Source organism: Dipodomys spectabilis, unplaced genomic scaffold, assembly GCF_019054845.1.
Source record: "Dipodomys spectabilis isolate Male_0828 unplaced genomic scaffold, ASM1905484v1 ptg000230l, whole genome shotgun sequence".
Classification (NCBI taxonomy): domain Eukaryota; kingdom Metazoa; phylum Chordata; class Mammalia; order Rodentia; family Heteromyidae; genus Dipodomys; species Dipodomys spectabilis.
The window spans coordinates 1,579,687-1,607,679 of record NW_024870907.1 but is presented as its reverse complement, the minus strand read 5'-3'; the positions used below and the strand labels follow the sequence as shown (position 1 = coordinate 1,607,679).

Genomic DNA, 27,993 nt, shown 5'->3' with positions numbered 1-27,993 from the left:
TAGACAACTGGTCGCAAAGCCTGCCGGGAGTCGTAGTCTCTGGGTGCTCCGACCGAACACTGCCGGGCGGGTTCTGCGAGAAAGAGCCAGAAGCCGGGGGAGGGAGGGGGTGGAGAGGGGCGGGGCGTTCCTGGCGCTCTGCACTATGGGACGGGTAGTTCGCGACACAGGACGCGTCACGTTCCTGCTGGAGAACAGGACTTCCCTACCCAGTGCGCCACGCGCGCGGAATGGGGGGAGAAGCCGGCCCGATCTTGAGCAAATCAAATCGAAGGAAAGAAACTGCCGGCTTTCAAAATCCTCCTCCTCCGCCATCATCCACCGCCCGGCGAAGAGCAGGTGGTGTCGGGGACGCCAGGGACGAGGAGCCCCGGGAGTGCTGACGGACAGGCGGACTGGGCACTGGGGCGCCCCGGCCCAGGCACAGCGATCGGACGGGAACAGACCAGACCCGGCCCCCCAGTCCGCCCCGCCGCGCCCGGCGGACGCGCGCGATCGGGTCGCCCCACGCGGCGGCGCCGCCTGTTTACGGTAGGGTTCCTTTACTCTCCGGGGCGCCTGCGTGGGGTGGGGCTCGGGATCCGCCACGGACCGGCTACCTGGGCGCCTCTGCCCGCCCGACGGCCTCCTCCGCTGCTCCTTCGGCAGGGCCAAATAAATGGGGTGCTGGGCCTTTCACAAATGGGGAAACTGAGGCCCGGGGCGGGTATCCGACTCCACGGAGCCGCCCAGCTCGTGGCTCCCAGCAGTGACGGCTCACGTTAGCGCGTCAGTCTCACCTGGAGGCGGCTCGAGGTCCCCGGGAACCTCCGCCGGCCTCCTTCCCCACGCCCGACATGCCTCCCGCGTTCGCCCGCGCCGCCTCCCGCTGGGCCCACGCCTGCTTGGGGGAGATCGGCGTGAGTCACCGCCGATGCGCTGCGGATCGATGGATGCGCACCGAAGGACAGCTCCCACGCGGCCGCCCGGGAGGACACACGTTTGTGTCTTAACCGTTTGTCTTTGCACCGTCGCTGGCTCTTTGCTGGCTTTGGGCAAATCAGTCTGTCTGTCTTTGTGCTTTGACGTGATGGAGGACGGTGTGTGTGTGTGTGTGTGTGTGTGTGTTGCGCGCGCGTCTGTGTCCGTCTGTGTCTCTCTCTCCTAACGGACCGACCCCCTCCAGCTGCGAAGTTCCGTGTCCCACCTCCTTTTCCCCCCAACACTTTACTAGCTTCAAGTTGTTCTAACTTGGAGCTGTTAGAGGTGGTTGAATTGCGAGTTAATATTTATTCAGTATTCTATTGGTCATTCTTGGGACACCTTTCAAAAGCCAAGCCATTTACAGTGATAGATGTAGAGCGCTTTTGTTCTGCCAGAAACCTTCTGGCAGTCCACTGAGGAAAAGCCACAGCTCTTAACATGGCCTTCCTGACTTAAAGCCCCTTCTCCTTTCTCATCTGCCTCCTTTCTTCCTTCCTCTGTGCTCCAGCACCACTGATCTCCTCTGATCTGTCTATTTTCCTCTGTTCCCAGAAGCCTTGGTCTGTTCTGTTCCCTTTTCAGGAATGGTTTACTCCCAGATGTCTTGCATAACTTATTGCAAGATATCCTTTATATTTTTGTTTCTTTTCTGATAACACTTTCTCTAATTATTCTGTCCTCCCCCCAAGAAAGAAAGAAAACATACACACAATCTCCCTTACCTGCCTTCCTGTTTATTTTTATTTTTCTATTTTTTTTTCACTGCTGAGCATTGAGTCCAGAGCTTTGAGTATAGTAGGCATGTTCTCTACAACTGAGCTATAGCCCCAGCTTCCAGTTTATTTTAATTACTAAAATACTAGATATTTTGTTTAGACTCTTAAGTGGCAAGCTAGGTATGTAGTGCATACCTGTAATCCCTGCATTTGGGAGACTGAAGCAGGAGGCTTGTGAGTTGCAGGCCAGCTTGGATATATAACATGATCTTGTCCTCTCCCCCCCCCCCCAAAAAAAAGGGGAGGAACCTGTAATCCTAGCTACTCAGGAGGCTGAGATCTGAGGATCATGGTTCAAAGCCAGCCTGGGCAGGAAAGTCCATGAGACTCTTATCTCCAATAAAAACCACCAGAAAACTGGAAGTAGTGCTGTGGCGCAAGTGGTAGAGCACTAGCCTTGAGCTAAAGAGTTGAGGGACAGCACCCAGGCCCAGAGTTCAAGCCCCACGACTGACCAAGAAGAAAAAAAGGAATCAGACATAAACATCAAGAGGGAAGTGTTTTGTTTCATTTACTACTGTGCTTCTGATACTTGGAACAATGTAAGGGCAGTAAATATTTCTTTTTGTTGAATGATTATTAGGTAACTTAAATTAGAAAAATAATTCATGTTTATTGCTAAAGATACAATGTAGCAGTTGGGTGCTGCATTGTCCTGCATCCCAGAGACTATAGGAAGCCTAAAGTAGGCAGAGCACATTGACATAGGAATCAAGAACCTATCTTAAATAACCAGTATAGGGGTTGAAGGATGGCTTAGTTAGCATGCTCACCAATGAGTAAAAGTGTCAGGTACCAAGTTCAAGTCCCAGTTTCAGACCAAAAAAGGAAAGCACAGCACTGGTGGCTCATGCCTGTAATCCTAGCTACTTAGGAACCTAAGATATGAGGATCGAGGTTCAAAGCCAGCCCAAACAGATAAGTCCATGAGACTTATCCAATGAACTACCAAAAACATTGGACTCATACACACACAAATATAAACTGTAAACTCTAACTTCTACGATAAGGAGAAAGGAGACCGGGTGGATGAGGGGTATGCAGTTGTGTCTCAGGATGAGGAGTTTGAGAGGATAATACTTTCTTCTGGATAATACTTAAAGTCTTCGGGAAAATGAAGTTGTTTAGCTCTATTTATTTATTTTTGGCAGTGCTAAGAGATCTCCTCCAGGCCTCATACATGCTAAACAAGTCCATAGAGCTGTACCCTAGACCAAGCTATCCATTCTCCTGGTCTGCTGAGCTGTAAGCTAGAAGCAGTTCTATCACTGGCTGTGCTATTGTACGACATAAATTGATCTTCATGCTTCCTGGGATACAAATCTTATAGTGATTCGTGTCATTTTGCATGCCAATGAGCTGACCACAGCCACCTAGGTAGCAGTTGGATGGGGCTGGTCACTAGAAAAATCCAAGCTGCATTAGTGTTGAGACTTTTTGCCCTCTAGCCCGGCCTCTGGGGAAGGGAGAGAGGCTAAAGGATAAGTTGATAACCACTTTGGCCAGTGATTTAGTCAATCATGCTTATGGAATGAAAAACCAAAAGGAGAGAATTTACAGAGCTCCCGACCGCTGAACATGGAGGGTGGTTAAAGCCCAGAGGACACAGAAGCGCGAGCCCGCTTCTCATCCCTCCTCCAGCGCATTCCTTCACCGCCTCCTCTTTTATTTCCTTTACATTTTCTATTCTTTAGAGGGGCTGGAAGATAGAACTCAGTGGCGTGAGACGCTGCGTTCCATCCCCAGTACTGCACACACATGCAAACATTCTTTGGAACAAGCCAGTGAACATGAGTCTGCACGGGTCTGTGCTGTTGCAGCAAAGTAAAGAACCCAAGGACAGCGGCTGAAACGGAACCCGCTTCATACAGCAGGTCAGAGGCACACAGACAAGGAGCCTGGGGTTTGCATTGGCATCCCGGGTGGGATCTGCCACTATACCCAGTAAACAGTGGCAGCAGAAGGACGCACAGCTGGGGTCTGCTGCAGACGCCATTGCTTGCTTGAAGAACTTCTCCCTGCAACAGTATGGAGGAGAGATTTTGAGTTTGTGTTTTATACACCGGCCTATTGTGATGACGGCCCTTGTGATGTAGCCACCGCTGGTCTCCTAGGAACAGACAGGCCATCCTGTCCTGCACAGTCTCCTGGCCCAGGGTTGAAACCGGATGTGCAGTGGGCTGAGCCCTGGTGCCCACCCCTCAGAGTCATGCCAACGTGGGCTACGGGGCATTCCCTGGGATGGATGACCTGGCTCCCTTAGCCATCTTTTTCCTGTTTGAGGACCAGGGTCCTCGAGCAGAGAGCTGCCAGCATGATCAGGCAGGTGTGTATTTGGGACAGGCAGGATGAGCAAAGCCATGGGTTTGGGACTTGACAGCTGTTGACTGCAGGGGTTGGGGAAAGCTCAGAAATGATTTCGCTGTTTCCCTGCGGAGGCAATTTGGCTGCAGGATATTACTCTGTAGAGGTAAAGACTTTGTTGGCTACATCCTAGTGTATGTGTGTGTGTGTACGTGTATGCGCGTGTGCACGTACGTGCTACGCCTGGGCACTATCCATTAGTATTTTTTATACCTACCACTAGCACCTTACCACTTGAGCCACAGCTTCACTTCAAGCTTTGCTAGTTAATTGGAGATAAGAGTCTCATGGGCTTTCCTGCCTGGGCTGGCTTTGATCCTCAGGTCTCAGCCTCCTGAGTAGCTAGGATTACAGGTGTGAGCCTTTGGTGCGCTTTTGTTCATTTCCTCCAGTGGTTTAGCTTTTGGATTCTCCAAGGCAAGGGAGAGTGAGGCCAAACTCCCAAGATGCCATTTTTCTTCTCTGAAAACTCATAGTACCCTGAGGAGATCCTTGCTCCTTCCTTCCTTCATCTCGAGATCAAACATAGAGTCTTTTTTTATTTGTTTTTTTTTTTTTTTTTTAATTTAATTTTATTGTAAAGCTACTATACAGAGGGTTACAGTTACATGAGTGAGGTAATGAGTACACTTCCTCTTGAACATTGTTACCCCCTCCATTGTTTTCCCCCTACCATCCCCTCCTTAACATAGAGTCTTATACATGGTAGGAAACTTCACTTTTTTCTTTTTTTTTTGTACTGGTCCTGGGGCTTGAACTCAGGGCAAGGATGCTGTCCCTAAGTTTTTCTACTCAAGGCTAGCACTCTGCCACTTGAGTTACAACTTTTGGTGGTTGATTGGAGGTAAGAGTCTCATGTCCTTACCTGCCCGGGCTGGCTTTGAACCTCCATCCTCAGATCTCAGCCTCCTGAGTAGCTGGATTTACAGGCATGAGCCACCAGCACCCAGCAGACTCCTCTTTCCTAATTCAGTTTTGGTCTCTTCAGTTTGCAGATCTCCAGGGAAGCCGACCATCGTGGCCAGCATGGCTTCTGAAGACATTGCCAAACTGGCAGAAACCCTGGCCAAAACCCAGGTGGCCGGAGGACAGCTGAGTTTTAAGGGCAAGAGCCTCAAGCTGAACACTGCAGAAGACGGTGAGCCCCTGGCTGGTCGTATGAGGGACAGCGCGTCCTGTCAGTCTCTCTAAGTCTTTTCAAGGCTTGGTTCTGTTTCCTAATTGTTCTGTGAAGTTGTCTGACGCATTCTAATGATGCACAATGACACACATAGGTGTCCCCGCCTGTCAGCAAGTTCACAGTGGGCATCATTTTGCTCACTGTTTCCCTCAAAGAGAGGCTGGTGGGTCACAAGGGGGGCACCCACAGGATGCAGCCCCTTTTTTCTTTTTCTTTTGGTCGTGGGGCTTGAACTCTGGGCCTGGGCGCTGTCCCTCAGCTCTTGAGCTCAAGGCAAATGCTCTACCACTTGACCCACAGTGCCACTTCCGGTTTTCTGGTGGTTTATTGTAGATAGGAGTCTCTCGGACTTTCCGGCCCAGTCTAGCTTTGAACCGTGATCCTCAGATCTCAGCCTCTTGAGTAGCTAGGATTATAGGTGTGAGCCACTGGCAACTTCAGCCCGCTTGAGAGGTCTGTCCCTGCACCTAGATGTTTGGAAGAGGAATAGAAACTGCCTTCTGTGAACCAGGATGTAGATGTGGTCTTCCTACCCCAGGCCAATGCCAGGCTGGTATCCTGAGTCACCTGACTTCTGGAATGAAGGTGCCTAGGTCAATGCTTATGAGGCCTCCTGGGGTTTGGGCTGAACCGGCGAAACTGGTCTGAAGCTGCCTGGTTGTTATGTGCAGACACTTGGGCCAAGGACTGCTGAGACCTCTGTTGCTGGGAGCCTGGTGCTATCCATCCCTTGAAATGTGCAGATTCTTCCCTGTGCTTTATCTTCGATCCTCCCATCCTGTCTGTGGGAGGTAGGCGGAAATACTGCTGTTTTATAAAGGGACTTAGGAAACTTATGTAACTCCTATGAGGTCACACAGTAAATAGCTGAGTCGGGATTTAACTGAGTCCCAACCAAAGCCCCAAACCTCATGCTTCTAAGAAGACACTGACTTCAGAAAACATGTATTTGTTATTTAATGCCATTTGTTTTTATTCCTGTTGGTTGGTTTAATCTGGTTCTGGAACTTGAACTCAGGGCCTTATGCTCTCTCTTGACTTTTCCATTCAAGCCTGGTGCTCTACCATTGGACCCATAGCTCCACTTCCAAGTTTGTTTGTGTTTTGTTTTCTTTTTGTGCTGGTCCTGGGGCTTGAACTCAGGGCCTAGGTGCTGTTTTCTCAGCTTCTTGTGTTGCTCAAGGCTGGTGATACTCCACCCCTTGAGCCACAGCTCTACTTCTGGAATTTGGGTAGTTTATTGGAGATAAGAGTCTTACAGTCCTTCCTGCCTAGGCCAGCTTTGAACTGAGATCTTCAGATCTCAGCCTCCTGAATAGCAAGGATTACAGATGTGAGCCACCCACCCCCTATTTGTGGGTAAATTGGTATTTGAATTGTTCTTTTTTTTTTTTTTTTTGGTGGGTCGTGGGGCTTGAACTCTGGGCCTGGGCACTGTCCCTCAGCTCTTCAGCTCAAGGCTAGCCCTCTACCACTTGAGCCACAGCGCCACTTCTGGCTTTTTCTGCTTATGTGGTACTGAGGAAGGGAACCCAGGGCTTCATGCATGAACGCAAGCGCTCTACCACTGAGCCACCTTCCCAGCCCTGGTATTTGAGGTGTTCTTGAAAGAAAAAAGGACAATGCAGGCAAGAAGAGCCACGTGCAAGGTAGACTCTGGGGTTGAGACTTGGAGGGCGTGCTAGAGGCAAAGGAAAATTCAAGTCCCACAGGGAGCTCAGGACAGAGGCTCTTGCATTCAAGAAAAGCCTGGAGGCCCAGATGAGGGCTCTGGGCTGGGTGGGAGTGGTCCTGTGTGTTTAGGAGACCCTAAAGATGATGGCTAGAACAAGGATTCTTCAGTAAGTTACTTAAGGGTCAAAAACTAGGCCTTTTTAGGGGCTGGGAAGGTGGCTCAGTGGTAGAGTGCTTCCCTTGCATGCATGAGGCCCTGGGTTGGATTCCTCAGCACCACATAAGCAGAAAAAGCCAAAGTGGCGCTGTGGCTCTCAGTGATAGAGTGCTCGCCTTGAGCTGAAGAGCTGAGGGACAGTGCCCAGGCCCAGAGTTCAAGCCCCACAACCGACAAAACAACAACATATTTCTCTATGTGGTGGTAAGGCTATAAAAAAAAAGTCTTGGCAGACTGTCTTATGATAATGACTGGGTCTTCAGGAGTGATCGAGGCCCAACCGCAGCCTGTCAGGGTAGGAGTGTATGTGTGTGTGTGTGTAGGTGTATTACAGCTTGAACTCAGAGCCCAAGTGCTGTCCTTTAGCTTTTTTGCTCAAGGTTAGTGCTCTACTACCTAAGCCATAGCTCTACTTCCAGCTTTGGTGCTTAATTGGAGATGCGTCTCCTGGGTTTTCCTGCTCTTGCTGACTGAACTGTGATCCTCAGTCTCAGCCTCTTATGTAACTAGGATTCAGGCTGGAGCCAGCAGCACCCAGGGAGAACTGATTTTTTTTTCCCCGGTCTGGAGGCTTGAACCTCAGGCCTGGGCATTGTCCCTGAGCTTCTTTTTGCTCAAGGCTAGCACTCTACCACTTGAGCCACAGTGCCACATCTGTGGATGTGGTGCTGAGGAATCGAACCCAGGGCTTCATACATTCCAAGCAAGCACCCAACCACCAAGCCACCTTCCCAGCCTGGTTTATTTGATTTATTTTTTGTCAGTTGTAGAGCTTGAAGCAGAGCCTGGGCGCTGACCCTGAGCTCTCTTTACTCAAGGCTAGTGCTCTTCCACTTTGAGCCATAGTGCCACTTCTGGTTTCCTGGTAAGGGGGCTGGCTTTGAACCATCATCCTCAGATCTCAGTCTCCTGAGTAGCTAGGATTATGGGTGTGAAACACCAGCGCCCAGCAGGAGTGGTGTTTTTCAGTGGTGTAGCTCTGCTTGGATTGAAAACCACAGGGAGTGGCCTGTGTACCTGTGACCCCTCCTTCCTAGCCTTGCTCTCCCAGTTTGATGGGGGCCTTCCTAACTTGACCTGTCCTGGTGACTTCTCCAAGCTGAACCTGTGGTGTCCAGTCCCTGTGCTCCTAAGTCATTCATGCAGCATAAGCAAAGGCTTTCCTGGCTCTCTGATTGTATCTCCTCACTGTTTGGACTCTCCTGGAAGCATTCTCCCCTTGTCTACTTGGCCCATCTTTGAACATTAGGCAGGGACCACCTTTTGGACTGTGGCTTCCAGTGGGCAGCAAGATCACCTAGCCCTGACCCAAGGGAGCCAGATTCAGAAAAGGGGCTGGGTGGGGCTGGGAAGGTGGCTCAGTGGTAGAGTGCTTGCCTTGCATGCATGAGGCCCTGGGTTCGATTCCTTAGCACCACATAAGCAAAAAAGAAAAAAGCCGGAAAGTGGCGCTGTGGCTCAAGTGGTAGAGCGCTAGCCTTGAGCTGAAGAGCTGAGGGACAGTGCCCAGGCCCAGAGTTCAGGCCCCACGACCGGACCCAAAAAAAGAAAAGAAAAGGGGCTGGGGCAGAATGGGACACAAGGGAAGAGAAGAGTTTGGTGAGAGCAGCCCATTGGGGAAAGTCAAGGTGAAGCTTGCTATGCCATTTATTTCCCCACAACTCTTAGTTAATCATTCTCTGAAATCTCAGCTTCCTCTTCTAACATTAGGAGGTGCAAACCTGCCCAGCCTTGGCTTCTCCTGAAACAGGGTAATCAGTGCCAGCTGCGTGACCTCCTTGCCTCTGTGTCTCAGATCACTCCACTCTAAACTGGACGTAATGGTTACTATGTTTTTAGGGGCGTGGGGAATGTATATAAAGCACTTAGATTCCTGCTATGGGCTGGTCTTGACACCGATCTAGTGAGGAAGATGGTGTAATAATCAAATAGGCATTCACGTAAATGGGTAATGTTAATATTGTAGCAGAAATGCCCTGGACAGGTGAAGGGGCCAGGAAGCCTGCACAATAGAGATTGCACCTGGGCAGGCCAGGGACGAGGAGGGGAGGACATGCTTCAGGGAGAGGGAAGGGTGGAGGATGAAGAGAGGAGGGCAGGAAGAAAGATGGAGTCCTGCTTTTTGGTTTTTTTTTAAAGGAAACTATTTTTTCTTTTAGTACAAATACTGGGGCTTGCACTCGGGCCTAGGCGCTGCCCCTGAGCTTGTTTCTCAAGGCTAGTGCTCTACCACTTGAGCCACAGCTCCACTTCTAGACTTTTTTGAGCAGAAGATAAGGGTCTCATGGACTTTCCTGCCTGGGCTGGCATCAAACCACGATCCTCAGCTCTCAGCCTCCTGAGTAGCTAGGGTTAAAGGTATGAGCCGCCAGTGCCTAGCATCTGCTGGCTTTTTTTTTTTTTTCCTGGTTAATTGGAGATAAGAGTCTCCTGGACTTTACTACCTGGGCTAACGTCAAACTAACTCCCAGATCTCAGTCTCCTGAGTAGTTAATATTACTGGTGAGGGCAGGGAAGTAGCTCAGTGGTAGAGGGCTTACCTTGCATGTATGAGGCTCTGGGTTCGATTCCTTAGCACCACATAAGCAGAAAAAGCTGGAATGGCGCTGTGGCCCAAGTGGTAGAGTGCTCGCGTTGAGCTAAAGAGCTGAGGGACAGCGCCCAGGCCCAGAGTTCAGGCCCCACAACCGACCCAAAAAAAAAAAAATTACAGGTGAGACTACCAGTACCTAGATTCCTACATACATGTTAAGCATGATCACTTTATACTGTACTATAAAATGATTATTCCCAAGTCAAGAAAAATCTGTGTCACCACTTATAATGGGATCTGCATTGCTATTTCCCACCGTGACTGCCCTTTCCCTCAGTGTACATGCATGGAGTTTGAAGTTCTTCTTTTTTGCAAGTACTGGGGCTTGAACTCAGGACCTCCTGTTCTCACTTAGCTTTTTCCCTCAAGGCTGGTGATCTACCACCTGAGCCACAGTTCCACTTCCTGAGTTTTTCATCATTATAAAACAGATAGTTAAAGCCAGGTGCTGGTGGCTCACGCCAGTAATCCTAGCTACTCAGGAGGCTAAGATCTGAGGATCACAGTTCAAAGCCAGCCCAGCAGGGAAGTCCATGAGACTCTTATCTCGAATGAACCACCAGAAAACCGGAAGTGGTGCTGTGGCTCAAGCGGTAGAGTGCTAGCCTTGAGCTGAAGAGCTGAGGGACAGTGCCCAGGCCCAGAGTTCAGGCCCCACGAAGGACCAAAAAAAAGAAGGCCCTTGTGTCATGTGGCTGCTAGCCCTCGGACTTCGGTGCCATTCTCCTACTTACCCTGGGGCCTTCCCCGTGTGTGGAGACTCCGCACACCATGGACTTGGTGAAATCACCTTTGTTCCAAGCAAGCAGCTTCTCCTTCTCTCGGGTCCCTAGCCTTTTACACACAGCGTGTTGTAATGGTCATTGTATAGGAATTGGCTGCGTAGCCCCCACTAGGCTGTGAGCCTGGTGGCTTCTCCTGTCACATTAGGATCCAGGTTGTGGTACACTGCAAGCCTTGTTGTGTGCGTGACGTGTTTGTCCTGCTCTACCCTGCCCCCCCCCCCCCCCCCCCCCCAATGAATCTGAGGTTCTGGTTGTTCTTTGGCTCTGGACAGCTAAAGACGTGATTAAAGAAATTGAAGAGTTCGACGGCCTGGAGGCTCTGCGCTTGGAGGGCAACACCGTGGGCGTGGAAGCAGCCAGGGTCATCGCCAAGGCCTTAGAGAAGAAGTCGGAGTTGAAGGTAAGACGCGCAGGGGCACAGGGGCAGGTTTCCCACACTGCACCGCTCCTGCCTGCGTCTCCACTCCCAAACCCCACTGTTCCTCACCCCCTCTTTCTAGGCCCCCAGAGGGCTCACAGCACTCTCCTGGCCCCTAGACCTGTAGGCAGCGAGCAGACGTTTGGGTGGGGTCAGTAAATGGCAGTAGCTTGGGGTGACATTTGGGAAAGACAAACTGAGGAGATCCGTCCTCAGTGCTCACTCGTGGGCTTTGTTGGCTGTTTGTTGTTGTTTTTGTCCCTGTTGAGTCTTGGACTTAGGACTGGCTGCTCTCCCTTTGTTTTATATTGTTCTTTTTGTGCCAATCCTGGGGCTTGAACTTGAGGCCTGGAAATTGTCTCTGAGCTTCACTTGAGGCACAGCGTCACTTTTCTTTTTCTTTTTTTTTTTCTTTTTAGTCAGTCATGGGGCTTGAACTCTGAGCCTGGGCGCTGTCCCTGAGCTCTTCATTCTTCAGCTCAAGGTGAGCGCTCTACTACTTGAGCCACAGCGCCACTTCCACTTTTGGCTATTTCCAAATAGTGTATTGGAGACGAGTCCCAGACTTTCCTGCCGGGGCTGGCTTAGAACTGCGATTTTCCTCCTGAGTAGCTAGGATTATAGGATGAGCCACCAGTGCTAGCCACTGGCTAGCCCTCCTGGCTGAGGCCGCTCTACAGACACACCAGCGTGGATGATCGCCTGCTGTAGTCTCTGGTTAGACAAAAATGCCCTGGCCTCCATTCCCGTGGTGCAGTTCTGGGAAGGTAATAGAGACACAGCTAACCACTGCACAGCTGAGGCAGGTTTTCTCCATCCCTCCCTCCCCTCTCCCTCCCTCCATCTCTCCTTTCCTCCCTTCATCTGTTCCTCCTTCCCTCCATCTCTCCTTTCTTCCCTATTCTTTCCTAAAGATTAGTTCTGGTTGCTACCCCTTTCTTGGCAAATACAAAGGGTTTTCAGACTCTTATCCTCAAGTGGGTTCTACTGACTATGTCAGCATGCTTTATAAGGAAAGCAGCTGCAGTCAGGTGCCGGTGGCTCACGCCTGTAATCCTTAGCTACTTAGGAGGCAGAGATTGGAGGATTGTAGTTCAAAGTCTGCCCAGGCAGGAGAGTCCATGAGATCACCAGAAAATTGGAAGTGGCAAACTGATTCAAAGTAGTAGAGCTCTAGCCTTAAGCAAAAAGACCTGGAGGACAATGCCCAGGGCTCAAATTCAAGCCCTTTGACCAACCAAAAAAAAAAAGAAGAAGAAAAGTAGCAGCATATACAAAATGTCAGCGTTCCTTTCCTTCTAGAATCCCTGGGGTATTAGCATATTTATGTCTGAAGAAGAAAGACCTGTTTTCTAGACAGGAAATCTGTGTAGGGTTGGGTCTGGGTTTTCCATTCTTCTTTAATCCTTTAACTAATCACCCCTACTTTAAGGCATTGGGTGTGTCTCCATTTTCTTTTTTTTTTTTGCTAGTTCTAGGGCTTGAACTCGGCCTGGGCACTGCCTCTGAGCTTCTTTTCTTTCCTTTTTTAAGGCTAGCACTCTACCACTTGAGCCATGGCAACACTTATGGCTTTTTCTCTTTATGTGGTACTGAGGAATTGAACCCAGAGCTTCATGCATGCTAGGCAAAGCACTCGACTACTAAGCCACATTCCCAGCCCCTGTTTTCTCAGAGGAGCTGAAGTTCAGCAGGGATGATTTCAGTTGCACAGGACTGTTTTATAGGAGCCTGAGCTCAGTGTGTCTCTAGCAGATGAGATGACAGGTAGACAGTACCAGGCTTGGCCCCTGGTGTGGTGAGTTTTAACGCTTGCCACCTCTAGCTCCAAGCCTGAGCCCAACTCTCCCTGGGTTCAGAAGGCAAGAGATGAAGTTGGTGTTTGTGGCTCGTGTCACCTCTGGGTCTCCGGCTCACCTTCTCCTTCCTCCGCAGCGATGCCACTGGAGCGACATGTTCACCGGGAGGCTGCGCTCTGAGATCCCACCAGCCCTGGTAAGAATCAGCTGCTCTCCCCGAGGCACCCACACTGGGCCCACGTCCCTTCATGGAGGCTTAAGATGAGACGCTGCATGGGAAGCTGGGCAGCCGCTAGCCCCGCCCTGCCTCCGCCCAGGGCTCCTTCCTTGGCTAGATTTTATCCCTTCCACCACCCTTTCCCTCATGCACCTCTCTAGTCATCCCCCCAAACACATACTCCTTGCTTCTCATCGTGGGTGACTCTCCTCTGCTTGGCTTCTTCTTCTTTTTTTTTTTTAATCGGTCGTGGGGCCTGAGCTCTGGGCCTGGGCGCTGTCCCTCAGTTCTTCAGCTCAAGGCTAGCGCTCTACCACTTGAGCCACAGCGCCACTTCCGGCTTTTTTCTTTTTGCTTATGTGGTGCTGAGGAATCGAACCCAGGGCCTCATGCATGCAAGGCATGCACTCTACCACTGAGCCACCTTCCCAGCCCTCTGCTTTGCTGTTTTAGTTCTTCATTCCTAGGGCCTCAGTTTTGGCTAGGCTCGCGTCCCCAGATTCTATGTACGGAAGGGGAAACACAGTAGACCAGGACCTGATGGCACGGCCACCCTCCCAGCCTGGGCCAGCCAGACACAGGCGTTCAGTGTTCACGGTTCCGGTCATGTTGGGGCCTCCTCAGGTCTTCATTCTTCCAACCACATGGGTTCCAGAGATGTGTGTGCACCTCCTCCCAGCAGACACTTGGCCACCCAGGGGGCCGGGCTTTCATGATACTGGACAAGGGTCTCCTGGCGGGGTCTCGCCCCTCTGAGTGCTGGTGGTGTTAGTGCCCAGCCTTGAAGGAAGAAAAAGAGCCGGGCACCGGTGGCTCATGCCTGTAATCAGGAGGCTGAGATCTGAGAATCTCAGTTCAAAGCCAGCCCAGGCAGGAAAAAGCTGTGAAACACTTATCTCCAATAAACCATCAGAAAACTGGAAGTGGCGCTGTAGCTCAAGTGGTAGAGCGCTCGCCTTGAACTGAAGAGCTGAGGGACAGTGCTCAGCCCAGAGTTCAAGCCCCATAACCGACAAAGAAAAAGAAAAAGAAAAAGACCCAGTAACCAGGTGCTGGTGGCTCACGCCTGTAATCTTAGCTACTCAGGAGGCTGAGATCTGAGAAGTGAGGTTCAAAGCCAGCCTGGGCAGCAAAGTCCATAAGATTTTTATCTCCAATAAACCACCAGAAAACTGGAAGTGGCACTGTGGCTCAAGTGGTAGAGCGCTCACCTTGAGCTGAAGAGCTGAGGGACAGCGCCCAGGCCCAGAGTTCAAGCCCTACAACTGACCAAAGAAAAACCCAATAAAGCTAGGATTCAAAATACACGTTAAGGAAATCTGGGCGGTTGATTTCAGGGGAGCAGATGGAGGGAGGGCAGAAGGAAAGCCTAGTTGGCTCATGCCAGTTGTAGCATTCATTTGCTTCATGTCCTGCTGATCACAATGAATCTGAGGAAGGAAGGGAAGAGAACCTGGGGCCAGGCGGGGGCAGGATGCGGGAGGAGAGGGCACAGTGAACCAGCTGTGCCGCCTGCTGTCTGGGACTCTGCGGGGCCTGACTAGAGGAGGCGGGGGAAGGGAGCCTTGCCTGCTTCACACAGTGGTGGAGGATAGAGAAACGGCTTCAGCCACTGAGTGATCCACAGACTGGCTGACGACCCCTCTCCCATTTGTGTCATCTCCCCGTTTCCTCATCTCCACAGATAGCCTCTCCCCTCTGGCCTGTTTCTTCCAGGGGCAGAGGGAGCTTGAGACAGATCCAGCTGCACAGAGCTCTGCCAAACCTGCTTCCTGCCACATCCATCTTCCCAGATGATGCCCAAGTCCTAGGGTCATTTGTGGGGCCTCCCTCTGTCCTGTCCTTCTAGGGTACCCCCACTTCCAGCACGTTACCCTGCCTTCCTGAACAGACTGCTCCTCACCTGCTTCTGCCCATACTGCCTGGCTTCGTCTGTTGCCCACATCATACTTGTGGGTGGCCACCAGCCTCCTCCTGCCCGGCTCCTGGGTTCCTAGGACCTCGCTTCCTTGCCAGCTAGTGACGTCCAAATGTGTGTTCTCAGCTTAGGGGTACAGACCTTGTCCTCGTCTTCAAGGCTCTTGCCTGATTTTGACCCCTGGCTTGCCTTCTGCCTGTTACCTACTACGTCATGCTGGTAATCTTTCTGCTCTAGTTTTTACTGCTACCTGGAATTTCTTTCATGCTAGCCCTTGTTCACACTAAGCTCAGATGCCACCTCCTACAGGAAGCATTCCAGATGGGCACATGCACATTGTGGACAGTGGTCTTCCATGTTTCCAATGTGGGAACATCATAAAACTGCTGTAAATGCCTTTGTACCTCGGTGCCCTCTGGTGGCACGGCTGGGCCTAGCATAGAAGCAGTGCCCTCTGGTGGCAAGGCGAGGCCTAGCATGGAGGTAGTGCCTCCTGGTGGCAGGGCTAGGCCTATCATAGAAGCATTTGGCATGTGTCTGGGAGACTGACCTGAGCTTCCTCTTCCAGATCTCACTAGGGGAGGGTCTCATCACCGCAGGAGCCCAGCTGGTGGAACTAGACCTAAGTGACAATGCTTTCGGGCCTGATGGTGTACGTGGATTTGAGGCTCTGCTCAAGAGCCCTGCCTGCTTCACCCTGCACGAACTCAAGCTTAACAACTGTGGCATGGGCATTGGTGGTGGCAAGGTGAGTTGGCGCCCCTGCATCGTCCCTCCTGCACCTACACCTAACTTGGTGCCCCCCTTGTCTTCCTTTCTCTTCAAAGGACAGAGGCCTCAGAGGCAGCACACTAGTCAGAAGGGAGGAGGAGTCCGGGAGGGTGGGGTTGCCAAGCAACCATCCCAAGTTATTTCGTTGGCTTGGCAACTCAAGATAGTGCTGCTGCATAACCTGCTGGCACCGAAAGATGCCGAGTTGAGGCATCTCTGTCCCTCCTGTCACACCGAACAACTGGCCAGAGCCAGGCTGAGAAAAGATCTCAGCAAGGGCTGGGAAGGTGGCTCAGTGGTAGAGCGCTTGCCTTGCATGCATGAGGCCCTGGGTTGGATTCCTCAGCACCACATAAGCAAAAAGAAAAAAGCCGGAAGTGGCACTGTGGCTCAAGTGGTAGAGCGCTAGCCTTGAGCTGAAGAGCTGAGGGACAGCGCCCAGGCCCAGAGTTCAGTTCCCACAACCAGACCCCCCCACCCAAAAAAAAAAAAAAAAGAAAGAAAAGAAAAGATGTCAGCAAAGCCTGCTGCTCAGGGAGGATGGTCAGTGCTCGCCTTTGTTCCCTAAAAGAGCCTTGCCCTGGGTGCTGGTCCTGCACTTTACCAGAGGGGCACTGAGGAGGCTGGTCCTCCTCATTCCCAGCCCTCTGTCCAGGCTTCCTGCAGCCAGAGTGGAACCTGAGTGTCAGCACTAGCCTCACACTCATGTGTTCGGAGCAGGGGGGAAAGCGCTGGGGACCTAGGACACCTTTGTAAAGATGTTTATTATATTCATTGCATTGAAAGGGTAGTGACGAGATGGGGGAGGGGGGCATGGTGGCTTGCGCCTGTTATCCTAGCTACTCAAGACTGAGATCTAGGGCTGGGAAGGTGGCTCAGTGGTAGAGCGCTTGCCTTGCATGCCTGAGGCCCTGGGTTCAATTCCTCAGCACCATATAAGCAGAAAAAAAACAGAAGTGGCGCTGTGGCTCAAGTGTTAGGGCGCTAGCCTTAAGCTGAAGGACAGAGCCCAGGCCCAGGGTTCAGCCCTCACACTGACAAAAAACAAACAGAAATGGAGCTGTGGCTCAAGTGAGAAGGCACCATTCTTTAGCAAAACGCTAAAAGACAACAACCAGGCCTTGAATTTAAGCACCCGTGTGACACACACGCACATGAAAGGAAGGAAAGAAGACAGGGAGGAAGGGGAGAGAAAAGGAAAGGGGAAAGAAGGCGAGAGCAGAAGGACTGAGAATTTAAGGCCTTGTCTCAAAACAGTTTGTGTGCATCTAAGATCCAGTCTCTTTTGTCCTCGTGTTCTTTTTCTTTCTCATGCTGCTTCTACAGTTTGAACTCAGGGTCCAGGTGCTGCCCTGTAGCTTTGTTACTCGAGGCTAGCTCTCTCCCCGCACGACTCCTCGCCTGGTTTTTTTGTGGCAACTTACAGATAAGAGTCTCCGGAGTTTGGGGCCCAAGCTGGCTTTGAACTGCAGTGTTCAGATCTCAGCCTCTTGAGTAGCTGGGATTACAGGCGTGTGCCAGCGCCCAGTGAGACTGAGTTTCTGCACCTGAACTAGAACGCCTGGCCTGCCCAGCAGAGGTCTTGTGTCAGGGGCCGACCTGGGAGTCTTCCTTGGCCACCAGTGGGGAAGTGTGGCTCGCTGGGGAGCTGGGGGGGCTCCCGCCACGCCCTGCATCCCCCTTACCTTTGCCACAGATCCTGGCAGCAGCTCTGACGGAGTGCCACCGGAAGTCCAGCGCCCAAGGCAAGCCGCTGGCCCTGAAGGTCTTCGTGGCTGGCAGGAACCGTCTGGAGAACGATGGTGCCACTGCATTGGCGGAAGCCTTTGGTGTAAGTCGATTTTTTTCTACCCTGACTGCTGAGCACAGAGGCAGACGGTGTGGCGCAGGCCACCTGTCCTGGGTGTGAATCCCAGCGCCTCCCCTCAGCTCAGAGACCCAGGGCTAGTCTCCTGCCCTCTTGAGGACTGGTACCTTGTCCTGTAATGGCCAGATCTCCTGTGAGCAGGTGGTGTGGGGTTTACCCCCTGGGACGTAGCACTCAGACAGGGCAGGCGCCCGGACAGTGAGACCACAGGGCGGAGACAAAGCGCACACAGCTGCCCAGGGGCCATCTGTAGCCGTCTTTTTTTTTTTTTCCCCTGGCCTGGTGCTTGAACTCAGGGCCTGGGCAACGTCCTGAGCTTTTCTGTGCTCAAGGCTAGCACTCTACCGCTTGAGCTATAGCCACTTCTGGCTTTTTGTGGTGGTTTATTGGAGATAAAAGTCTCATGGATTTCTTGCCCCAACTGGCTTTGAACCACGATCCTCAGACCTCAGCCTCCTGAGTAGCTAGGGTTACAGGCGGGAGCCCTCGGCACCCGGCACTTGCAGCATTCATTAATGATGTCCTTGCTCTTTTCTGTTTTTTCTCTCTCTCTTCTGATGTTCAATGCTCAGAATGCTGTTGGTACCCTAGTGTAAGCTCCATGTAAATACAAAACCAGCTGTTTACACGTGTGTGTGTGTCTGTGTGTGTGTGTTGTGTTGTGTACCGGTGCTGGCCAGAAGTGGTTTAAAAACAAAAAATCAAGGGCTGGGAAGGTGGCTCAGTGATAGAGCACTTGCCTTGCATGCTCCAGGCCCTGGGTTTGGTTCCTCAGCACCACATAAGCAAAAAGAAAAAACAAAAAGCCGGAAGTGGCGCTGTGGCTCAAGTGATAGAGCGCTAGCCTTGAGCTGAAGAGCTGAGGGACAGCGCCCAGGCCCAGAGTTCAGGCCCCACGACCGGATCAAAAAAAAACAAACAAACAAACAAAAAGTCAAGTGGTAGGGCAGTAGTCTTAAGCAAAAGAAAACCCAAACAACAACAAAAATCAGGGACAGTGGTACACACTGTAATTCTAGCTACTCAGAAGGCTGAGATCTAAGGATCACAGTTCAATGAGACGCTTTTTTTTCTCTCTCTCTTTGCCAGTCCTGGGGCTTGAACTCAAGGACAGTGTCCTTGAGCTTCTTTTGCTCAAAGCTATCACTCTACCACTTGAGCCACAGTGCCACTTCCAGCTTTTTCTGTGTATGTAGTACTGAGGAATCAAACCCAGGGCTTCATGCATGCTAGGCAAGCACTCTACCACTGAGCCACCTTCCCAGCCCCCTACGACTCTTCTTTCCCTCCAGTTAACCTTCAGAAAACTGGAAATGGCACTGTGGCTCAAGTTATAGCGTCCTAGCCTCAAGCAGAAAAGCTCAGGGACAGCGTCCAGGCCCTGAGGTTGAGCCCCATGACTGACCAACAGAAAGGAAGAAAAGCAAACGAAGGTTTTGACTTTTCTCCTGAGACCCCAGCATGCTCCAGGCCAGTGCAGGTGGCTGTCTACGTGCCGGTGCGTGCGGCTTTCCTGCCCGCTGGACACCACTTAGTGCCTGCCTCCCGCCCCTTCCTTGTGTCCTTGCAGATTATTGGGACTCTGGAGGAGGTCCACATGCCACAGAATGGGATCAACCACCCTGGCGTCACAGCGCTGGCCCAGGCCTTCGCCATTAACCCCCTGCTGCGGGTCATCAACCTAAATGACAACACCTTCACTGAGAAAGGCGCCGTGGCCATGGCTGAGGTGAGGCCACGCTGGAGGGCTGGACCTGGCTCAGCACCGGGGCGGGGCTGTGATGCCCCGCCTCCTCACCCCCAGCTCATTTGCATGCATCCACGGGGTCTCAGCTCCCCAGTGCCTGTCCCTGCAGCCTCTTGCTCCCCGGTGGCTGCCTGGGGGCTGCAGCCAGCCTTCTCGGTTTTGAAACTTTCTCCTGTGAGTCAGAAGAGGCAAGGAAGGGTTGTAGGCAATGGAGTGATCTGTTGGGTTTATGCTTCAGGAAGAATTCTGGCCAGAACACGGGGCACAAGGTGGTGATGATTCAGCCAGGGGCCCAGGAAGGGCGTGACAAGAGCTGATGAGACGTAGAGGTGACACGGGACACAGAAAACAGTGTGTGGGCATCCCTGATGACATCACTAGGGCTTCGGGCTGAGGCCACACCCTAGCCTCTGCCCCTTGCTTCCACACAGACCCTGAAGACCTTGAGGCAGGTGGAGGTGATCAATTTCGGGGACTGCCTGGTGCGCTCCAAGGGCGCCGTGGCCATTGCAGACGCCGTCCGTGGGGGCCTGCCGAAGCTGAAGGTGAGCGGTGGTTCTGACTGGAGCTGCTCTCTCGTGTGCAGGCCTCCTGCTTGTGGAGGGAGGACCTGGCAGCTGAGGGTCTGGTCTACAGGCAGGTGAGCCTGGATAATTCCAGCACCTCTACTTGTATGATATTTGCGTCTCTTCACCCCTTTGAGCCAGTTTCTTCATGTTAAAAACAGGAGGTGTGTAGCCGGGCGCGGGTGGCTCTCACCTGTCATCCTGGCTACTCTGGAAGCTGAGATCTGAGGATCGTGGTTCAAAGCCAGCCACAACAGGAAAGTTCTATGAGACTCTTATCTCCAATAAACCACTCAGAAAACCAGAAGTGGCGCTGTGGCTCAAGTGGTAGAGCTCTCACCTTCAGCTGAAGAGCTGAGGGACAGCGCCCAGGCCCAAAGTTCAAGACCCAAGAAAAACAGGAGTGGTGGTGTCTACCATTAGTTGCTGTAAAGTTTTCTGTAAGTCCAGGGCCTTGAACTGAGCGCCTCACATTCTCGCTTGGCTTATTGTCTCATAGCTGGTGCTTGGGCCATGTCTCCATTTCTGGCTTTTTGCTGGCTAATTAGAGATGAGAATCTCAGACTTGTCTGCCTGAGGTGACTTTGAATGCGATCCTCGGATCTCAGCCTCCTTGAGTAGCTAGGATGGCAGGCGTGAGCCACCAATGCCCAGCCCTGGTATTGTTTTGATTGTTGGAGGCCTACCTTTCTGCCCATACCTACCCTCCTGTGGGACAGCCAGGTCTTCCCTCCCTTCACCCTGACCTTCTGCTCTCAGGAGCTGAACCTGTCCTTCTGTGAGATCAAGAGAGATGCGGCCTTGGCCGTGGCTGAGGCTGTGGCGGACAAGATGGAGCTGGAGAAGCTGGATCTCAATGGTAGGGGGGGGGGTGTCCCTCAGCCCCCCTGCCCTGCCCACCCCACCCAACTCCACCCTCACCGCCCTCCTACCTGGAACAGGCAATGCCCTGGGAGAAGAGGGCTGCGAGCAGCTTCAGGAGGTCCTGGATGGCTTCAACATGACCAAAGTGCTGGCTTCCCTCAGGTAAGGAGCGGCCGCCGCGCCTGTCTCTCCTCCCTCTCTCTCTCTCGCCCAGAGTCTGTGGGTTGAGCTCAAGGTCTTTCAGGTCTGTGTGGAAGCAAAGGTCAGAGGCCCAGCAGCCCTGGTGGCGTTAGCAGTGACGTCCCGAGCCAGCGCCACATCTCATCAGCTCTTGTCACTCCCGTCCTGGGCCCCTGGCTCAGTCACCACCACCTGTGTCCCTTGTTCTGGCCAGAATTCTGAAGCGTAAATCAAACACATCACTCCATTGCTTACAACCCTCCCTGGCTCCTTGACTCACAGGAGAAAGCCTCAAGCACGAGAAGGCCCCAGTGTGTCATCTCCCTTTCTTGCTCTCCATCACTCCTGGAACACCTGTTAGAACCCAGATTATATACAACCAGGACCAGTGAGGCGGGGACCCATCTCAAGTCCCTGGGCCTCCCATATTGCTCTGTCTTCCTGTAACACTTAAGACACCTGTAGCAAGTGCTAGGGTGAAAAGGCTGAGACAGCAAGATAGAAATGAGCCAGGCGCCAGTGGCTCACGCCTGTCATCCTAGCTACTCAGGAGGCTGAGATCTGAGGATCACAGTTCAAAGTCAGCCTGGCAGGAATGTCCAAGAGACTCTTATCTCCAGTGAACACCAGAAAACCGGAAGTAGTGCTGTGGCTCAAGTGGTAGAGCGGTGGCTTTCAGCTAAAGAGCTCAGGGACAGCGCCCAGGCCCAGAGTTCCAGACCCATAATGGACAAGAAAAATGTGTGTGTGTGTGCGCGCGCGCACGCAGGGCAGGAAAGCTGGTGTGGGGTCTGATCCTGACATAGGAAACAGCAGGTCTGGAGGGTGGGGGTGAGGCCTGACCTGCCAGAGGGCAGGTTTGTGTTGTTCTCCAGAGACTGACTAGAAAGAAAGAGGTAGTGAGAACTGCGGGGTGTGCCATGTCGGCGGGGCTCCGCGGGTCCAAGCCTCCAGTGCGCACAGTGAAGAGCAACGGGAATGACTTTCCTCCAGGCAGGAGTCCTCCGCCTTCTCCTTCCACACACAGCTCTCCTGTGACGTGAGCTTGCGTGGCTCTGCTGTGGACAGCTCAGCCTGCCACTTCTCCCGGATCCTTTCCTCCACATCCACGGGGATCTGGGGCTTTCGGGACAGGGTCCATCCCGCAGCGTGGCCTCCCTGGACAATGAGAGAATGAGTGATGTGCTCCCTGCTGATCCTCGTGCTCCCTCGGCGCAGGCCCCCCCCTCGTCCCTCTGAGCTAGCCTGGGCCACGTGGCAGGGAGGGTCTCACAGAGCCCGCTCCTCTCCGCAGTGATGATGAGGGCGAGGATGATGAGGAAGACGACGAGGAGGAGGGAGAAGAGGACGAGGAAGAGGAGGAGGAGGAAGAGGACGAAGAGGAGGAAGATGATGAGGAAGAAGCGCAGCAGGAAGGGCGAGGAGAGGAGTCAGCCACCCCACGGAAGATTCTGGACCCCAACAGTGGGGTGAGTTCTCTTTTGTATTTTGTCAGTCATGGGGCTTGAACTCAGGGCCTGGGCGCTGTCCCTGAGTTCTTTTTGCTCAAGGCTAGTTCTCTCCACTTTGAACCACAGCTCTATTTCTACGTTTCCTGGAGATGGGATTCTCACCAACTTTCTTACCGGGCTGGGTTCAAAGTGCAAGCCTCAGTCTCAGCCTCCTGGGTAGCTAGGATTACAGGCATGAGCCACTGGTGCCGGCTTGTTTATTCACTTTTGTAATGCAACTGTACATAGGTACATAGTATGTATATAGGCAACATTGTAAGGTCTGGAGGCATGGTTCAGTGATCAGAGTGCTTGCTTACTAGTAATTAGGCCCAGAATTTTAAACTCTCAGTAGTGGAAGAAAAAAAAATAACAGCCTGGTGCTGGTGGCTTACTCCTGTAATGCTAGCTACTCAGGAGGCTGAGATCTGAGGATCACGATTTGAAGCCAAGAAGAGCCTCTGAGGCTCTTCGGTGACCTACTCAGAGCTGAAACCGATGCTGTGGCTCAAGTGGTAGAGCACTAGCCTTGAGCAAAGGAGTCAGGGACAGTGCCCCAGCCCACTTCTGAACTGGCCATGACTGTGACAGATTGATTTGGTGTTCCCCGACTCATCCATCATCCAAGATCCTAAAGAAAGCTCTCAGAACACCCCACTCACGTTGCTTTGGGCTTCTCTGGTCTGCAAAGCTGGAAGAGCAAGGCACTTCTCAGATGTGGGTGTTTGCTTGGTGCTTGCAGGCACCCAAACTATACTGCGGTTCCTAATGGTCTGTTTAGCCCCCGTGTACGCCATCACTGCGGCATTGTGTGGCATGATGAAGAGCACCTTGAAGTCCTGGGGAGGGGCTTACCCTGCACCCCCAAGGCTCCAGGGCCAGGAGTCAGCACCAGCATCTGTAGACACCCCACTCCTTTGGAGGCTGCACTTAGCAGCAAGTGATTTTTATTTGTAATTTTTTTCTGGTCGGTCATGGGGCTGGAACCCTGGGCCTGGGCACGAATGTCCCTCAGCTCTTCCGCACAAGGCGAGCGCTCTACCACTTGAACCACAGGGCCATTTCTAGTTTTCTGGTGGTTTAGGGGAGATAAGAGTCTCATGGACTTCCTGCACGGGCTGGCTTTGAGCCATGATCCTCAGAGCTCTGCCTCTTGAGTAGCTAGGATTCCAGGCGTGAGCCCTCAGTGCCCGGCTGGGAGTGATAATTCTACACGTCGACCCCAGCGGGCTCGGGCGAGGGGAGGGTGGAGGAAGGTTCTGGGCTTGAGGGTCCTTAGGACGGCTGTGTGTGTTGTTCAGGAGCCGGCCCCCGTGCTGTCCTCGCCACCCCCCACAGACGTGCCCACCTTCCTGGCATTCCCCTCCCCGGAGAAACTGCTGCGCCTCGGGCCCAAGGGCTCCGTGCTGATAGCCCAGCAGGTAAGGCTGCCTCGACCACCCCCGGCCCTGCGCGTGTCGCCCCAGCAAAGGGCTGAGTCTCGAGCCACCCGGATGCCGTCAGTTGGGCCTGAGCTGCCCCGACTTTGAGAGCGCGTGAAGCGCTGGGTCGGTTTGCACTCGGCCTCAGAGCTGCCAGGCACTCTTACCTGTGCAGCCACGCTTCCAGCCGGGGTTTTTTGAGAGTTTTTTGTGGGGGGAGGTGAGAGGCGCCGGCAGTTCTGGGGTTTGAACTCAGGAGCCTCAAGCTTGCTAGGCAGGGCCAAGCCTGCAGCCAGCCCTTTCAACTTCTATCATTTTTGAGTGGGGTTTTGCCTGGATGCCAGGCTGCGTGGCGATCCTCTCATTTCCGTTTTCCTCACAGCTGACTTGATAGACACTGCCACTGCACCCACCTTTTTTTTTCTTTGTGGCTGGTCGTGGGGCTTGAACGCTGGGCCTGGGCGCTGTCCCTCAGCTCTTCGGCTCAAAGCGGAAGGCTCTGGCTGTCATGCTATCTAACGCTTATTCACTCATTCCACCTGCTGTGGGCAACTCCAGCCAGACACGGGGAGCCTGCCGTGAGCTGAGAACTGGCCCTAGCTGCCCACGTCCCATACTCTGCCAAGACCTCTTCTCCCCAGTCTCCCCCATGTGTGAGCCCCGGGGCTCTGGTTCTTGTCACCAGCTGCTGTCTCTGTGTTGTTAGACTGACACATCGGACCCTGAGAAGGTGGTGTCTGCCTTCCTGAAGGTGGCATCCGTGTTCAAGGATGAAGCTTCTGTGAGAGCCGCCGTGCACGACGCAGTAGGTAATGCAGGCGCTGTGGGGGCTGGGCGGCTCATCCCCCAGTGCTTGGTGCCACAGATGACGCTGTGTGGAGCCACTGCGAGCCCCCGGGGTTCCATCGACTGGTTTTTGCCATGGAATAGCCTGTGTGCTGTCAGCTTCCAGCTGGGGAAACAGATCTCTCCCAAAGCCACGTAGCTATAGGTTGTTAGAGCTCATCCTAGGAGCAATCAGTGTAGGGCTTGCCTGTCTAGAAGGCCATAATAAGGTCCTGTGTTCAAGTCATGACACATCCTATCAGTTTTGGGCTGAGCCCTTGGGGGTCAACACATCGCTCATGAGGCTTCCTTCATTGGCACCACCCTCTCCTTTCCCATTCTGTGACATAAAGATGGCCAGGCAGGAGGCTCTAGAACCATCTTTGGGAGGCTGAGGAGCATCTGTGGAAATAAGCCTGCATTCTTCCCTCTCTTTTTTTTTTTCTATTGTTGTAAGGCCTGAATTTCTTTTTTATCATTTTTGTTGGTCATAGGGCTTGAACTCAGGGCCTGGGCGTTATCCCTGAACCTTTTCACTCTGCCACTTTGAGCCACAGCACTATTTCTGGCTTTCTGATGGTTAATTGGAGATGAGTCTCATAGGCTGTCCTGCCTAGGCTGGTTTTGAGCCATGATCCTCAGATCTCAGCCTCCTGAGTAGCTAGGATTACAGGTGTGAGCCATCAGCACCCAGCTGAAGCCTGAATTCTTTTCCACAGAATAGCAAATAGCCTGGCACAATCCCAACTGGTCCCTTGGCTTCTCTCTCTTTCCTTCTCTCTCTCTCTCTCTCACACAATGGGGCTCTCCACACACTGGGCTTTCCCCACTGTATAGGCCTTTCACCACACCCATTTTAGCCTGTGATGCAAGGTGGGGACAGTGAGCCCTTCCCCCTTCGTGGCTGGCAGTTGTCCCTTAATCTAGTATCTGTGTCATCTCCACCGTCCCTCCCCACCTCTTGCTAGGGCAAGGTGGCAGGAAGACGAGGCTAAGCCTGTGTGCATGAGGTGCGTGGGTGCCCTGGGGCTTGAGCCTATCCACGTACACCGCTGCACTTGCTTCTGCCCTTGCAGATGCGCTCATGAAGAAGGCATTCAGCTGCTCATCCTTCAACTCCAACACCTTCCTCACCAGGCTCCTGGTCCACATGGGTCTACTCAAGGTGAGGCTGGGAGCGCAGAGGCCCACGTGAGGAAGCCGCGGTCTTCATAACAGGCCTCCACCTCATGGCTTTGTCAGAGTTGGTGGGGATCCAGGGCTGTGCAGGTAACACAGGAGACTGCCCACCCTTTCTGTGTTCTTGCAGAGTGAAGATAAGATCAAGGCCATTCCCAATCTCTATGGCCCCCTGATGGCGCTGAATCACATGGTGCAGCAGGATTATTTCCCCAAGGCCCTTGCACCCCTGCTGCTGGCATTTGTGACCAAGTGAGAAGAGTCTTACTGTGTGTGGGGAGGGAGGGAGGGGTGCACAAGCAGGTGTGTGTGCCAGTACTGGGGCTTGTACTCAGGGTTTAGCTTTTTTGCTCAAGGCTAGCGTTCTACCACAACTCCACTTTGGCTTTTGATGGTGAATTAGAGATAACAGTCACATAGTCTTTCCTGCCCTGGTTGGTTTTGAACAGTGATGCTCAGATGTCAGCCTCCAGAATAACAAAAATTATCTCCCTTGTAGAATGCCTGAAAATCAGAACAATGAGTCTGACCCAGAAATGCCCCCATTCCAGCTGGCGGTGGGACTCCAGGGCCGGGGATGTCTGCCCCCCTCACTCACCTGTCTCCCCCACAGGCCCAATGGCGCCCTGGAAACCTGCTCCTTTGCCCGCCACAATCTGCTACAGACACTGTACAAGGTCTAGACTCCACGCGAGCCTCTTCTCATCCCTCAGCCTGCACCTGTGACTGGAGAGACACTGGAGGAACTGAGCCGCAGCCACACCCCCTGGGACAGGCTCCGCCCAGAGGCAGGGAGGGGGTTCGTCTGGTGTGTGATGTGTGTTGGATGGGTGCGCGGTCAGGTGTGTGCTTCCTGTCGGGATTGGGGGGGGTTCAGTACTCCCTGCTGGACTGGCTCTGCTCCCCAGTGGGGTGCTGGCCCCCAGACGAAAGGGCTGCAAGCCGCTTTGCCATTAAACTCACCGCCATCCGAGGATGCTCTGCTGACAACTTGCTTCAGGCCCGAGGCCCTGGTGGCCGTCCCCGCCTCCCTGCCCCACTCCTGGGCTGCAGTAAAAACAGCTGCCCGTGTCCTGTGCCCTGCCTTTGTGTCGTGGTTGGGCTGTTTCACATCCAGCCTGGGCCTGCAGCCACTGCCTTCGTCACCAATCATGCCTGCTGTGCTGGCCCCTGGGACTGAGAAGAGACTGCTGGGGGGACTGGAAGGCTGTCGGCAGTGGTCAAATCCCTGGCCACCTCATGGACCAGAAGAGAGGCTCGGAGAGTGGGGGGGGAGGGGGCTGACCCCATGACATGGTCCTGGAATAGGGCTGCGCAGGCCCTGGTGTCCAGCGGAGCCCAGCCTGGGGAAGGCGGGCAAGTCCTCAGGACAGCACGGTATCTCTGCTCCTCAAAGACCCTTTGTGTTGGGGGAGGGATGGGATCGGGGCTGGGCAAGGGCCACGCTGTGGCCTCCCTTGTGGCCATGACCACCTCATGCTTTCCTCTGTGCTATGTGTCTGGGCTGTGCCTGGAGCTTTTGAATAAAGTCGTGTGGTAGCTGTGGTGGCCAAGAGCCTTCTTTCACCTAAAGTGCCACCTTATTGTGTGTCAGCACATACCGGCCCCCACCTGCCTGAGGGCAGCAGCCCTATGGCATGAGCTGGTGTATGGGCAGCCCCACCCCTGGTCTCCCACGCTTCTAGCTGAGTGTGTCAGGAGAGGCAGTGAGGGCAGCTGACGGGTTGGTGGAGGTGCTGAGGAGGCGCCAGCCCTGCCTGCCCGCATCTCGCCTCTTATCTAACCTCTGGGCTCTGCTCCCCTAGTAGGTCTCTGAATGCTTTCCAGATTTGGTTCACAGAACTTGCGAGCTTTGCAAGCAACAGCCCCTGGATCTGCTGGGGTCACAGAAACCCAAGAACCTGGGCTGGGAAGGTGGCTTAGTGGTAGAGCACTGGCCTAGCATGCATGAAGCCCTGGGTTCGCTCCTCATTATCACATACACAAAAAGCCAAAGGTGCTGTGGCTCAAGGGGTAGAGTTGTAGCCCTGAGCACAGAGAGGCTCAGGGACAGAGCCCAGGCCCTGAGTTTCAAGCCCCACGACCAACAAAAAAAACCACATAGGTTTAAACACAAACAGAAAAGAAAGGGTTAACCATTCTTAGCTCCTTACCTTATCCCTTAAGGCAGCCTTATGAA

At 53.1% G+C, this 27,993-nt stretch overlaps 1 protein-coding gene across 1 annotated transcript; it reads left to right on the top strand.

Moving 5' to 3' along the window:
* The first annotated feature begins 268 nt into the window (after positions 1–268).
* Rangap1 (Ran GTPase activating protein 1) lies at positions 269–27,369 on the top strand. Its single transcript, XM_042697896.1, has 16 exons — positions 269–531; positions 5,092–5,241; positions 10,825–10,952; positions 12,906–12,965; positions 15,473–15,652; positions 17,372–17,506; positions 19,113–19,271; positions 19,721–19,834; positions 20,615–20,714; positions 20,797–20,881; positions 22,194–22,368; positions 23,691–23,810; positions 24,517–24,619; positions 25,712–25,800; positions 25,945–26,066; positions 26,428–27,369. The coding sequence occupies exons 2-16, from the start codon at positions 5,130–5,132 to the stop codon at positions 26,495–26,497; spliced, it is 1,752 nt and encodes a 583-aa protein (XP_042553830.1). The 5' UTR covers positions 269–531; positions 5,092–5,129; the 3' UTR covers positions 26,498–27,369.
* Positions 27,370–27,993: the final 624 nt, after the last annotated feature.

Bases quoted from the DNA above. Each gene is read 5' to 3' on its own strand.
- Rangap1 (XM_042697896.1), top strand. From the start codon at position 5,130: ATGGCTTCTGAAGACATTGCCAAACTGGCAGAAACCCTGGCCAAAACC. The intron at 12,966-15,472 runs GTAAGAATCAGC...TTCCTCTTCCAG, and splicing joins CTGAGATCCCACCAGCCCTG to ATCTCACTAGGGGAGGGTCT. The intron at 19,272-19,720 runs GTGAGGCCACGC...GCTTCCACACAG, and splicing joins GCGCCGTGGCCATGGCTGAG to ACCCTGAAGACCTTGAGGCA.